Genomic DNA, 16009 nt, shown 5'->3' with positions numbered 1-16009 from the left:
TAATATGTAGCTCCTATTAAGGCTAGGGTGCTTCGAGTGCCCGGGTAGCCAGCCCACTTGGTGTCGTGGAACTCCTTGATCAATTCTTTCCTTAGGTTATCCTTCTTTGGCATGTACATGCACTGCCCTGTAGTGTAGAGCAAGTTATCTTTTACCCAAAACCGCCTTGTCTTTCCCTCATTGATTAGGGCCATGATGTTCTTTGCCATGGGGTCTTGTGGGAGTCCTTCCTTGATGCGATCCAGCAAGGTGCACTTGGGCCAACTTATGGATGCAAGTTCGGCCCTCCTACTAAGTGCGTCCGCCACCACATTCCCCTTCCTCGGCTTGTACTCCATCTTGTAATGGAACTCCACTAAGAAGTCTTGTCATCGAGCTTACTTGTGGGTGAGCTTCCTTTGGGTTTGGAAGTAACTAGTGGCGATGTTATCTGTCATGATGGTAAAGAAGCTCCCTAAAAGGTAATGCCTCTGCTTGCGTAGGCAATGGACGACCGCCGTCATCTCCTTCTCTTGCACCCTATAGCGCCATTCCTTGTCATTAAGCTTTCTACTTTCGAATGCAATTGGGCACCCATCTTGCATTAGCACCGCACCTATGACAAAATCAGATGCATCCGTGTGCACCTCGAATGGCCTAGAGTGGTGGGGCAAGCACAACACCGGTTCCTCTGTGATTGCTTTCTTTAGATCTTCAAAGGCTTGTTGGCACTTCTCCGTCCAACTCCAAGCTTGGTTTTTCTTCAACATGTTGGTCAATGGAGTAGCCTTTGCCGAGTAGCCTTTGATAAACCATCGATAGTAGTTGACAAGGCCTAAGAAAGATCTTAATTCGTGTACCTTTGTTGGTGGTTCCCACTCTTGTATAGCTGGCACCTTTGCTTCATCCATCATAAGTTTCCCATCCTTGATCTTGTGCCCCAAGAACATAACTTCTTCTTGTGCGAAGGAGCACTTCTCTAGCTTAATATATAACTCGTTGTTTCGTAGCATTTGGAAGACTTGTCTAAGGTGGTGTAAGTGTTCTTCCATGTTGCTATATATGACAATATCGTCTAGGTATACTACTACAAAGTGATCAAGATATGGGTGGAATGGCTTATTCATCAAGGTGCAAAACATTGCAGGAGCATTTGTCAAACCAAAAGACATCACTAGAAATTCATAGGAACCATACCTCGTGATGCATGTGGTCTTGGCCTCATCACCTTCAGCTATGTACATTTGATAGTACCTAGAGCAAAGGTCAAGCTTGGGGAAGTACTTTGCCTTGCCAAGTTGATTGAAGAGATCCACAATGAGAGAGATGGGGTACTTGTTCTTGATGGTGATCTTGTTTAGGGCTCGATAATCGATACACATCTGCAGCGACCCATCCTTCTTCTTTTGGAACAACACCAGTGCACCATATGGAGCTTTTGAAGGTATCATGTAACCCGCATCGACAAGGTCCTTGAGTTGCCTCCTAAGCTCTTCCAATTCTGACGGTGCCATGCGATAGGGGCTCATGGCGGGTGGCTTGGACCCTGGCTCCAGCTCGATCTTGTGATCCACCTCCCTCCTAAGTGGTAGTTTTTTGGGTAGCTTATTAGGCATCACGTCCTCAAACTCCTTTAGTACCGCTTGTACCTTGGAAGATATTGGGACGTCCTTATGACCATCGAGCTCTTGAATAACAACTAAATAGCTTTGTTCCTTCTTCTTAATGCCCTTCTTAAATTGCGTAGCCAACAAAGCTTTGGCCTCCATCTTGCTAGTTGTTTCAGTAGGCACTATGCAAGTCATCCCTCCATCCATGATGCACATAGAATTGGCAAGTGGGAGTGGGAAGGCCTTCACTTGGTCTAGGAACTCCATGCCTAGAACAACCTTGAAGTCATCCATGGGAACTATCGATAGGTTTAATTTGCCCAACCATTCTCCAATGGTGGCTTGTACACCCCTAGCAACCCCATGGATGGGCTTTACAGCCGAGTTTACTGCCTTCATTGATCCACCCTCTTTCAAGGCCTTAACCCCAAGTCGTTGTGCCTCTTCTACCGATAGGAAGTTGTGTGTAGCCCCCGTGTCCACCTACGCTTTAGTGAGCACCCCATTGATCTTTGCTTTTACAAACATTAGGCCACCTTTCTTTGAATCCTTAGGAGCAGCCTTGATGGCATTCAACACTTGCAAGGAGCCCATATTGGCTTCTTCTTCTTGTCTCTCCTCATATTGAGTGGTCATGGCATTCAACGCCTTCCTCTTTGGGCAATCTTTAACCCAATGTGGACCATTGCACAAGAAACAAGAGTTTTTAGGTTTAGAAGCTTCCTTACCTTCTCTAGGTGGATTCCATTTCAAGCTTTGAGGTTCGTGTGAACCTTCCTCTCTTTTGCTTTCTTTGGGCTTACTTGATTCTCCCCCACATTTTCCATAGTTAGTATTCTTCTCCATTGGCTTCGAGGAGTCCCTTTGAATGGTGTAGTCGATAAAGCTTTTGGCATTTGCAATGGCATTAGCTAGATCTTGTACTTCATGCCTTTTTAACTCCATATTTGCCCAAAGTTGTAGTCCATCCATGAAGTAGAAAAGGGAGCCTTTATCCGATAGGTCTGGGATCTCCAACACTAAGTTAGTGAACTCCTTGATGTATTCTCGGATATAGCCCACTTGCTTGAGTCATCGAAGGTGACTCCTTGCCTCATCTTTGGCTTTTCCACATAAGATTGCCTTTTTAGATCCTTTTTAAAGTCATCAAAGGTATGAAAAGTGCACATATCTCACTCTATGTCACTATGCCTCCTCCTCCACCATAGCGTGGCCATGTCATTGAGGTAGAGAGTGGCAGTCCTAATTTTTGAAGCATCATCCACAATGCCCATTGCTTCAAAGTATTGCTCCAAGTCCCAAAATAAATTCTCGAGCTCCTTTGCATTCCTTGTCCCAGAGTAGGACTTGGTGTCAGGACCTGTCCAGAATTCCTCCCCGAAACCCTAGAGAAACCCTGATCCCAGGGTAATACTACCGAACCTTCCAACGGAAAATCCTGCAGCACCTCCCCTAAGGGTAGGACTTACCAAAAATTTCCTGCACTGAAAACACACTTCTATAAACATCCCCTTATTCCTCCCACGTTACTACAAATCGATTCCACAAATTTACAGCACTTCAAAGAATAGTAAATCAGTGCATAAATAATAACTACACATCCAATACAGTATACAGAGCATTATACAATAAATGTGGAATTAATGCCATGACAGATAAGAAGCAATACAAGATGGAGAGGAAAAAGGGAAGAAATACTTCTTGGACTTTCGGCAACGAACTGAGACGTTGGACTCGCCCCGGACAATCAACGTCTCCAACCTGGACCTAGGGGAACGGAATTTAAAAACGTGAGATGCTAATCATCTCAGTGAGTGACCCTATCTACTGAACACCTTTAATATTAATAATATACCAAATAAAGAAATTTAATTAATACCAACAACTAAATAGATAAATAAAAAAATAAACAATTGAAGTAATATTTTCTCTCAAAACCCTCACTATCCACTCCGTTGGAAATGTTCTCCGTTTAAAACATTTTCACAAAACCCGATACTCGTACTTTCCGAAAACCAAGGGATCAAATAATTTAATAAACAACAAATAAATAAATAAATACCTCAAATGTAAATAAAATGTAATAAATTATAATAAATAATTTTTTTGTACTCTTTGGGGTTTGAAATTTCTATCCGACAAATTTGTACTTGACGCACCACACCATATACCAGTGATGCCCTCCGATATCCAGCGTCCTGAGCACCGACTGGTGGGGAGATTAAAGAGAGAAACTTGCAAACGGTACTTTGGCGTCCTGACAGTACCGCTGCTGAAATCGTCATCCCGGCCAAGGAGGGGGGCAGCTGTGTACACTATATAAGAATTGCCTGCCCACGGTCCAATGGCAACTCACGGGAGACATAATACTTGCATGCTAAACCACATATACATACACCAGAACACCAATACTGTATGAGTGCGTCTAAAATAATTATTAAATCCACCGTACCGTTCTTTCCAAAATTACCGTGGGAAATATACCAATTTTCACATTTACCATCCCACATATTTTCATTTAACAAACCCGGTACGAAAACATCGATAACCAATAACCAATAAAAATAATTTTTCTCGCAACACGCGGTTTAACAAATAATATACCACGGGCATAATTATAAAATTAAACCACCAAATTAAACAAATAATTTCCTTAAAATATTCAAACCAATTATGCCCAAAAATAATATAAAATCCATACACAATTAATTTCTAAAAATACTTGCTCATGTGTAATAAATACAATTAAATCACAATAAGATAATAATCGGGAATTTTTTAATGACCCCAAATTTCCGTTTAGCACCAGTGGGTAAATATATATATAAAATAATATTTTTTCCCGATTATATTTAAAATACACCACATGAGCATAAATTCCAAATATCAAATTAACACAACATAAATATAATTAATTGCCCAAAATAGTTTTCAAGGTGGGTCACTCACCTGGAGCACGCAATTAAACCATGATCCACCATAGGATCGATTCCACAACTCACCCGTGCTCCTAGAACATAATTCACACACAGTCAAATAAATTAATATTTTATTCGGGTAAATAATATCCGGTACCCGGGGGGTCAAACACAAACGTTAACCAAAATTGTCGAATAATATACCGAATCGAAGCTTGTGGAACGAGGATCGCAGATTCGGTCTTACTTTCCAGAGATCGGACCCAAGGTGGCCGGAATCTCGCCAGAAAGCTTTCAGGATTCGACTCATCAAGTCTCCCAAACCATCGCGAATTGGCGGAAAAGGATGCCGGATTTGGATTCAGGGGGTCGGAATTAGTGGACAAGGACCGGCGGTGCAACTGGGTACTCGCCGGAACAGTGACTTCCGGCGAGCCACCACGGTTACCGGCGGCGGTGCGTGCGGTGGCCGTTGGATGAGATTTTTGGCGGTTTTGTAGATCGAGGGGAGAGGATTCCAATGGGACCGACGGTGAGGCAAACGGAGGTCGGACGGCGGAGAGATCGGGGTTTGAAGATTTTCGGCGCCTCGCAGGAAAACGCTCCGATCCCGACGCGTCGAAGGTTCGGTGGCCGTGAAATTTGGTGGGTAGGCCGGAAATGAGGAGGTAGTAAGGGGTGGCTGGCATGTGTGGACTGAAAATGGCCGGAAAGGGGTCAAACGACGGTGGAGGGAAAAAATCGTTGTCGAGCTTTGCCACCTAGATCCGGGCGCATCCGGCGACCAACGGTCGGAAGATTTTGGGGTTTGGCTGGAAATGGGGAGGGGGTCCCGTCTGGCAGGCGCGTGTAGCCCTTCGGTGGCAGGACGGTGGCCAACCGGTGGTGGCCGGTCGTTTTCCTCTCTCCCTCTCTCTCTCCTCTCTCTCTTTCTCTCTCTTCCCCGGCGTTTTTGCCAAATAAAAGCCACCATGGGTGATACTGTTCATCCACATGGACCAATCAGGTGACGACATGTGGCATTTCACTGTTCATCGATTCAAAAACATTAAAATATTACGGTATCTGGCAAACTTCACGCGTCCATAACCTTTTAACCGTACGTCCAAATTAGGCGTGCTGCTAGTCTGTGAACTCGTATCGACGAGCACTTTACAACCATTACAAAGTCAAAGCAAAATTCTACGACCATAAAAAGTCAACTCCCGGCACCTTTTGGACAGTTTGAATCTCAAATTGTTTTGCACATAACTTTCAAATCGTAGCTCCGTTTTCAACGTGCTACTAGTCTACGAACTCGTGCCAACGTGTACTTCGTAACGGTACCTCCGTCAACCTAGAATTTCAATCGGGTCAAAAAGTCAAAGTCAATAGTCAACAGTTAACCTCGATCAACGTGCAAAAATTCCGACATGGTTCGGGACGGGGTGTTACACTTGGGCTTTGGCACATTGATTCGTGGCCCTTCGCGTATGGCAGTTGTCCTTGACGCCACCATCCTCTTGCAAAGAGCCCAATCACCCTGCATTTCCTCCATTTGTGTGTGGATAGCATCCAATTGTAACACCCCGTCCCAAAGTACAACAGAAATTTTCCAACTTTGACCGAGGTTGACCGTTGACCGTTGATTTTGACCATTGACCGTTGACCAAGGGTCAAAAGTTGACTTTTTGACTTGGATGGAATTCTAGGTTGACTGAGGTACCGTTATGAAGTATACATTGGCACGAGTTCGTAGACTAGTAGCACATTAAAAACGGAGCTACGGTTTGAAAGATATGAGTAAAACAAGATTTGGGGTCCAAGTTGTCCAAGGATGCCGGAGTTGATTTTTTATTTATGGGAAAATGAGTTTTGACTCATACATGGTTGTAAAATGCTCGTCGATATGAGTCCACATACTAGTGGCATGCCTGATTTGGACATCTGGTTAAAAAGTTATGGACCTGCAAAGTTTTAAAATACCGTATTATTTTAATATTATTTTTAAACGTGTAACAATGTGCCACGTGTGACTTAATAAATGTGACCATCTGCCACCATGATGAGATGCTATATGTCAACCATGCTTAATACCATATTATTTTATTATTGTTATTTTATATAATAATATTATTTAATTATTTTATTTTATTTTATTTTTCTTTCTTTTTCTTTTCTTTTTTTCTTTTTTTTCTCCTTTCCCCCACGTGGGAAAAAGGGCCACGGGCCCCTTCTTCTTTCTTCTTCTCCTTCCTCCTTCTTCTTCCTTTCCTTTCCTTTCTCCCTATCGGGTTCTTGCCCTTTTTTTTTTTTAATTCCGGCCATTGGATGGTCACACACGCCGGCCAGGGAAGAAGCCCGTTCGCCGGCCAAATTTCCCGCCAAACGCCGCCGGATGCGCCCAGATCGGGCCGGTGAAGTCGGCGGCAGCGGGTTAAACAATTCTCGCCGTTTCCGGCCAACCCAGTCCGGTCTTCCACCCCTTTCCCCCTATTTTGGGTTCTCTGAGTTCAAATATGGCCTCCAATTGTTTAAATTCAAAGTGGTTCAAGAGTTATGAGGAGATGAAATTCGGCCGGTACTTCCCGGGCAAATTCCGACCACCACCAGCGGAATTGGGGTCAATGGAGGCCGATAATGCGATCCTCGTTCCATAAGCTTCGTTTCCGAGCACGTGTGCGTCGTGGAATTGATCCCATGGAGGATCTTAGGTTAATCGTGCTCCAGGTGAGTGACCCACCTTAAAAACTATTTTCGGGTGATGATTTACATTTATTTGGTCATATTTGAATATTTGGAAAATATATGTATGTGGTTGGAATTTTATAAAATTGGGTATTTATTTTATAATGTCAAATTTCGGATGTTTGGTTATATGCATACATATATATATTTTGATGCCATGATTGAATATTGGAGAAATTCAAAGAATTTATGATTTAAATTCTGGATTGTTATTATTATTATTATTTTTACCAAGAATTTTCATGTACAATCAAGGGCTTATGAAGAGAAATTATATTTAAATATTTTTGGGAGCCTTATATATTATTTTGGAGGAAAAATTGATTTAAAGGATTTAAAGAAAAATATTGGTATGATGGTACTGTATGTTTTAAAAAGGTAATTATGCATTTATAATGCGAGGTGGTTGATTTTATGGTTTTGAGTAAACCATATTTCTTTTCTATATTGATGATTTATGGTGAGAAATGCAAGGAATGTGGGATTGGAGATTTTTATAACTCCCACGGTAAATTTCGGAAATTTTGGGTAATAATAAAAATGGGCTATTGGTATTTATTTTATTTTAATTATTTTAGACGCACTTATACAGTACCGGTGTTCTGTACTGTACTTGAGATTGTGATTAGCGCACAGGTTTTAGTCTCCCGTGAGTTACCTATGGACCTGAGGGCAGGCCGGTTTAGTATAGTGCACATAACCGCCCTCCTCCTAGGCCGGGATGACAGTCTCCCATGAGTTACCTATGGACCTGAGGGCAGGCCGGTTTAGTATAATGCACATAACCGCCCTCCTCCTAGGCCGGGATGACAGGTTTTAGCAGCGGCGCTGTCAGGACGCCGAAGCGACCATATGCCGATTCTCTCTTTAACCCCCGTCTGAGGGTGCTCGGGATGCTGATTACCGTAGGGCATCACTGGTTTATAGTGTGGTGCGTCAGGCTATTTTCGATTTAAATTTTTAAGCTTATTATTTGGAAATACTATTCATGGTTAACTTATTTAAGTTTTGCCATTTATTTCAAACAAATAATTTTTATGGCATTTTTTTATGATTTATTATTTGTTATTAAAAATTTACTTTATTCCGGATTATTTTTCTGAGTGCATTGGATTCCAAAAATTGTTGCATTTTATTGGTAATTATTGATTAAACATTTTCATATAAATTGTGGAGCTCTATATTACTATTTGCATGATTTTGTATTTTAAATGTTGATATTCCATTTAGTTATTATTTAATAAATTATTTATTGGCTACCTTGATTTTGGGGCTGGGTTTTGTGAAATGTTTTAAAAGGGGAACTTTTCCAACCGAGTGAATCGTGAAGGTTTTGAGAGAAATATTGTTTTCAACTAATTATTATTTATTTACTCATTTATTGTTAATTATTCAAATGTGCTATAATTTTCGTTACTATTATAATTGTACAGTAGATAGGATCACTCACTGAGATGATTAGCATCTCACGTTTTTAAATTCTGTTCCCTTAGGTTTGGGCTGGTAGACGACATCAGAATCAAGCCCGACGTTTGTTGCTGTTGAGTTTCGAAGAGTTATGCTTCCTTGTATTCTATTGTATTATTGTTTCCTATTTTATGTTGTATAACTTTCACACTCATCTGTAACTTATGATGCTCTGTATATTTACTGGACCTATTGTATCAATACTGTGAATTTCCTGTTTATTTTATCGGAGTGCTGAAAGTTGTGGATTAAATTGTAGTAATGTGGGAGGAATAAGGGGATGTTTCTAGAAGTGTGTTTTCAGTACAGGAAAATTGTGGTAAGTCCAACCCTTAGGGGAGGTTCTGCTAGATTTTCCATTGGAAGGTCCGGTAGGGTTTCTCTAGGATCAGGGCTTGTCTTGGGTTCCGGTGAGGAATTTTGGACAGGTCCTGACACAATTCTCTCTCCAACATTGCACGAAGGTCTGCTACCTCCTCCATGCATTGGTCGAGTGTTGAGCGGAGCTCCTTCCTTAAGGCATCGTCTACCCATTGAGTAACCCTCTCACGGCTTGATTGATGGTGACGTCCTTCGACTCTAGCCCATCTAGATGACTCTCTAGTTCCTCAAACCGTTCATGTACTCGAGCCACATGCTCCTCCAGGCATAACTCTACGCCAGTCATCACATCCTTGGACTTGTACTTATGCCTATGCCTCCCCGCATTAGGGTTGTGTTGGTCTTCATGACCTCGCACTTCAGTAGCTCCCTCCACATTGATGGTAACCTCTAAACCAACCAGCTTGCCTACTTCCACGTTACGCCAACGGTATGCTTGAGTAGCAATTGGCTCTGATACTAACTATCACAGGCCTAACTTTCCCAACACTCCCGTGTCGCACTTAGCACCTCCCTTGCTAAGTAAGCCTTGCTCACAAACTATCACAATGCGAAACTTAAAAGTAAGAGAGTAGGAAGTAGGAGAACTTGCGAGAGTTTGAGAGAATGTGGAGAATGCTTGTATTGCTAGAATTCTTGGATATGTTACAAATGAGAGTCCAACCATTTATATAGAGGGCTTGGCACGTATCACAAGAATACAATGTTCTAGATATGTACACATGGCAAACATCTAAATGAGGTTCTAGAGTATTCTACTAGATATTTACAAGGAGTATTCTAGAGAGATTCCTATCTACATTAGTCTAGGTTTCTCTTGAATCTTCTAGAATCTTCCCGGCTTCTCTTGAATCTTTATGGAGAGTGTAGAACCTTCTGGCTAAACCTCAAGGATTTCTCCTCTTTTGCACGGAACGTGACATACCGGTCTTCACCTTTCTCAGCATAAGTATGTCCTTAATATCTTAGACCATGCAAGGATGATGGAAGCCAATCCTGTTTCAACACCAATGTCTCCTTCTGCCTCACCTTCTTGTCTGATGGCTCTCATTTGCCCTCTCCAACACAATATCGTCAGATTATAGGCATGCTTCAATATTTGACATCCTGATATTGCTTTTAGTGTCAATCGATTTTCCCATGCATCAACTAACAGATTCTTGTTTTCCCATTGGACAGCACTCAACGTCTTCTTCGATACCTCAAAAGCACTCATTCTTTTGGCCTTTTCTTACGCCGTAATTCTCCTCTTAATCTCCATGCTTTTTTTGATGTGGACTGGTTGGAAATCGTGATGACTGCACCTCCACTTTCGCTTATATTATTTTCGTTGGTCACAATCCCATTTCCTGGACTTCTCGCAAGCAGAAGTCCATCTCCCACTCCTTTATTGAAGTAGATTATAGCTCTGTTGCCCACACTACTTCCGATTTATGATGGTTATTTTCTCTTTTACAGGAATTGAATGTGACGCCTCCTATCACTCCTACTGTGTGTATTGAGATAATTAAGCACAATGTATATTTGTGCCAATCCTAAGTTGCATTCGCGAATGAAACATGTGCATATCGACTTCCATTTTGTTTGTGATCATGTCACTACTGGTTCACTTCATGTTGCACATGTTTCCACTTATAATCAAATTGATGGTGTTTTGACCAAGCCTTTGTCTAGCTCCCACTTTCAGCTTCTACGTTCCAAGCTGCGTGTTCTTCCAATACCCACTTGCTTGAGGGAGGTATATTAGTGAATAACTACTTGTACTTATCTATTTTGTTATTATCTCATGCTGTATATACATGTACTACTAGGATACGTATTCTTCAGTGTATGTATAACTAGTTGTTAGGCTTGTGGTATATTAATATCATTATTCAATTTAATGAACAGTACCTTTTATGTTCTCTCTGTTCTCTGTTCTTCCGTTATATTGAAATACCTCAATTTTTTAGGAGGTGTTCTTTTTGGAATGCCTCACTTGGCACCCAGGCTCAACACCTTTTTCCAGTTAATTTACCATAAGGATACAAGACATCAGGCGAGCCCAGTCTTGCTATTCTTATCCTTTTAGGACTCTTTTGAAAGGAATAAATGAAATGAATCTTCATCAATCCTTGAATTAGGCTTGTGGCCCACTGAACCATATTCTCTTTCTCAATCTATGTTCTTGCATATATGGATGAAAATATCAGTGTGTGAATTTTATATTTTTCTTACAAATAATTAAATCTTATGTTGTATTTTTCCTTATAGAAAAAGAAATTATTTTTCTTTTATTTGTGGTCATTGAAGCAAAAAGAGAGGTGTTTTGAAATACCACATAATTTTAAAATTCACTCCCCTCTGGTAATATACATGCATGCATGCCCATACACTAGAACTCAGGATCGATAGGTCACTGACATCACAAGGCTACAATTTATAAGCAAAGTTTCATCTCATCCTCATCAATAATACCCTATTTTCCTTAGAAAAAAGTTGTTTCTCTTTGACCTATTTTTAAATTGAAGCCAAAAATAGAGGTATCTTGAAATACCTCATGATAGGATACATATACGGAAAGTCAGACGGGATTAAATAAAAAAATAATTCTATATGCAGTCCCAACGCTTGAACCTGGACAAAGAACCCTCATGGGTAACTTGACCGCTAGGCTACAAGATTTTGGCAAATCTAAGCTTGCAATGTTTTCTTTTTCTGTTGGCTCATCTTCTTATCAACCCTTTTTTACTAGTTGAACCAAAAAATATAACAATATCAGTTTAACGCCACTAAAAAACCGCTACGTAATTGGTTACCAAAATTTTAGTAAAAAAATTTGGTACATGTAGAATTGCTCTTTGAAATACCTTTATCTTTTAAGAATTTTGAGTTTCAATCTAGTGAATGCACACACTCGAACCTAGGACCAAGAACACCTTTTTCAGGTTCCATCTCATCCTCATATAAACCAAAAACCAAAAACTAAAACAGAGGTAGTTTGAAAAAAACTTGACAACAAGGCCGTAACATGTTGGCAAACCTAAATTTGCAATGTCCTCTTTTTCAAATGGCTCATCTTCTGATCAACACTTTTTGCTGATTTTTGGAATAATCATGGAGCTTAACTATTCCAAATATTTATATAAGTAAACAAATAAATAAATTATCTCTCTTTGATCTTTTACAAGTTTAACCAAAAATAGAGGTATTTTGAATTTTTTTTTTTTCATTTAAAGGAATTATATAAGATCACAAACATCAAATAGTTTATTTGTATTGTTTACTTTCTTTATTCTTCATTTCAAACAAATGTAAGCACCATATGATCCATTAATAGTCAACTAACAGCATTATGAAAAGTAACAGTGATTCAGGTTGAAAATCATTTATTCTTATTTATTCCTTTGGGGAACAAACAGCTCAAAACTTCCCCAAAAGTATTTTTATCACCATGGAGTAGATTTTCCGTGTCATTTTTCTGTCTCTTTTGTTGGATTAACTAACGGGTAACCTATTGATTCACTGCTGTAATGTATAATAAAAATGCGTCCCAAACAGATAAACATACAACGAAAACTGGATGCAAACAATTAGAGATATGGCATCTTCAAAAAAATTTGCTTGTATATAGTCGAGTTTATGATAAAAAAAATATATATATATATATATATATATAGAGAGAGAGAGAGAGAGAGAGAGAAAGAGAGAGCATGACTAACAAATGTTGTGAGTAGCCCATGAATAGTGATATATAAACTTAATATGTATAAACTGATTCTGGATTTGTCTTTTCAGAGAGTATTCTTTTTGAAATGCCCACACTTGGAACTTTTCTCGGGTTACTTTACCACAAATTTCATGTATAGGATTCCCTTGAAAAGAATAAATGAATCTACATTGATCCTTGGATTTGGCTTGTGCCCCACTGAACTATTCCCTTTTTTATTTTTTATTTTTTTATTTATCTTATGAGTTTTCATTTCCATTTTGTTCTACTATATGGAGGAAAATAACAGCATGTTACACACCCTTGTCGATTATATATTTGTTCTGCAAATAATTAAATCTTATGTAGTGTTTTCCTTCAAAAATTATTGTTTTACTTTGATTTTTAGTAATTGAAGCAAAAACAGAGGTACTTTGAAATACCTCATCATTTTAAAATGAAAGCAATTCAGGTATATTATACATGCATGCATGCCCATACACTTGAACCCAAGATCAAGAATACCTTTTCAGGTCACTTAACCACAAGGCTACAAGAGTACAGGCAAACCTTGTCTTCAAAATTTATTTATTTCTATTTGACCTTTTTAGATTGGAAAATTTTATTCATTAATTAATTTCTTAAGTTTGTTTATCTTTAACCTATTTTTAAATTGACCAAAAAACAGAGGTATTTTGAAATACCTCATCTTCTAAGAATTGGAGCCAGTTTGGAAATGAATGCCAACATTTGAACCTAGGACCAAGGCTGCAAGATGTAGGCAAACATTGCCTTTCAAATTTCACATTTTATTTCACTTATTAGTTGCATCACATCCCCATCAATACTACAGTGAAAAAAAGATTTCTTATTCCTTATTTGCTAGTTCAAAGTGGCACACAAAATTCTTCAATTAAACTACATGCTATTACTGATTTTATCAATTTACCCAAAACAGAGATATTTTGAAATACCTCATTGATAGATAAGACCTGAGCTATGCAAAGTGAACCCTGTCAGTTCTAATATGTGGGTATACATATTTGGTGTCAAGACTCGAACCTAGGATTGAATGACCCTTATAGGTGATTAGATCACAAGGCGACAAGATGTTGGCAAACCTAGACTGGCAATTTTTTATTTTTTTCTAATAGCTCATCCTCCCATCAACCTTTACGTGTACTAATCTGGGACCTGTTTAAACAATTTGGGTGTTTCTTTCAAAGCCACTAGGAGTTCATCCATTTTAGACGGAATTAAGGATTGAATTGAGTGAGTTTGTGGAATTTTTGATATCTTAGTATAGTGTTACATATATGTTTCCCTTGGTGTATGAATTCTCAGTGGAACTTTGTTGATTTCTGTTTATATATGCCACAGATGATCCAAAGAAAACAGAACACTTGCTCTCTCTTGACGGAGCTAAAGAAAGACGTCACTTGCTTAAAGCAAATTTACTAGAAGAAGGATCATTTGATTCTTTAGTTGAAGGGTGTGTAGGTGTTTTCCATATGCATATAATCCCTATATATATATATATATTCAAAATTTGATATGAATCACTTCGCACATTTCAGGCTGAAGTAATTGACCCTGCAGTGAAGGGAACATTGAATGTTCTAAGATCGTGTATGAAATTTCGATCAGTGAAGATAGTAGTTGTAACATCTTCCATGGTTTCACTTACAATCAATGGGAAACCTCTCACACCCGATGTGGTAGTTGATGAGACATGGTTTTCAGATCCTGCCGTTTGGGAGGAGTTGAAGGTGGGTCGAGTTTCTGTATGTAATTTCTATGGAACATATTGCGTAATGCTTCTCTAAGCTACCTCTTGTGGCGGTTATAGTTCAACTGTGCTTTTAGTAGAAACAATATATAGAATTTCAGCCCTCTAATCATATGTAAAAGTAAAACTACTAAACTTTTTTTTGTCTTATATTTTTCTTGTCCAGAATTGGTATGCACTTTCAAAAACTTTAGCTGAGGATGCTACTTGGAAGTTTGCAAAAGAAAACAAGATTGACGCGGTCACCATGCATCCAGGGTTTACTACTGGTCCTTTCTTACAGTCAACTCTTAACGTGGCAGCAGAGATTGTTCTGAATCGTATAAATGGTACAGTCTGGGACCTCATATTTTTTAAATGCAGCATTTGACAGAAAGTTTAGAAACTTTTTTTTGATGCAGCTAGCATGTTAGAGGTAGATACGACCTAGTCACTAGTAGATTTTGATATTCAGGGAGAAATTTTCCTAAACTACGAATTATAATAAAAAGTTAAATTGGCCCAAACTACTAAGCAGAAGTCTTAGAAGTTAAACTTTCCTGTTTCTACTATAAAATACCTTGTGATTCAAACTGTTGAGCTTGCTTTGTAAATTTTGCCTGCAGGATCACAAACCTTAGCTAACATGATTTATAGGTTTGTTGACGTTAGAGATGTAGTATATGCACATATTCAAGCATTTGAAGTAGCTTCAGCAAGTGGAAGATATATTTTAGTAGGAACTGTTAGAACAATGTTGGGACTTCAAAGATTTTAGGAGAGCTATACCCTGATTTGAGCTTTCCTGAAAGGCATATTTTCATTAATTTGCAGGTGTTTAGTTAGAAAAACATGCCATTTGGTGCCTTTTGCAAAAGTAAGATTTCAATGCTTTTATTAGTATGTAAGGGCCAAAAAAAAAAAAAAAAAAAAAAGGAATTTTGCTGATATATAATATAAAACACGAAGGAAAATGTTTATGTTTTTGCCATTTCTTTCAGATGGGAAAATGAAAAACCTCCTTTGCCAATCTATCATGTATCCAATGAGAAAGCAAAAGGTTTGGGTATTTTCTTCATTTCGTTGGAAGTGAGTCTCAGGGACACTGTTGAATGCTTCAAGGAGAAGGGTTTTCTAATCATGTAAATTATGCCATTGGCAGGGGATATGATATGGTGGATTTAATTACCAATAAAACATATATATCCTTGTTTTCATCATCCCAATATTTCTGTGGGTAATAAAAGATCATCATATAGGCCAAATCTTCCAACAATCATTGAAGGAAAATAAAAATTGCCACAAGTTTTCAGCCCCCGCTACAAGGTGGTGGGCACAATCTTCTCAAACTTCGTTTTATAAGGCTGTCAAACATAGACATTGAATCTTAGTCTACTCGGGAGGATCTCACTGTTGGGCCGAGACCACCTGTGGACTACCACGTGGTAGAGTGTTGGGTCCCACAATGCCA

The 16009-nt window shown here is 39.1% G+C and overlaps 1 protein-coding gene across 1 annotated transcript; it reads left to right on the top strand.

Annotated features, from left to right (window-relative positions):
- Window positions 1-10634: 10634 nt before the first annotated feature.
- On the top strand, window positions 10635-15684 carry LOC107417514 (phenylacetaldehyde reductase-like). Its single transcript, XM_060814481.1, has 5 exons — window positions 10635-10820; window positions 14348-14539; window positions 14726-14888; window positions 15165-15294; window positions 15540-15684. The coding sequence occupies exons 1-5, from the start codon at window positions 10635-10637 to the stop codon at window positions 15682-15684; spliced, it is 816 nt and encodes a 271-aa protein (XP_060670464.1).
- The last annotated feature ends 325 nt before the right edge of the window (window positions 15685-16009 follow it).

This window comes from Ziziphus jujuba, chromosome 2 (assembly GCF_031755915.1).
Source record: "Ziziphus jujuba cultivar Dongzao chromosome 2, ASM3175591v1".
NCBI lineage: Eukaryota > Viridiplantae > Streptophyta > Magnoliopsida > Rosales > Rhamnaceae > Ziziphus > Ziziphus jujuba.
The sequence above is the reverse complement of the archived record's forward strand: the minus strand, read 5'-3'. Positions and strand labels throughout refer to the sequence as shown.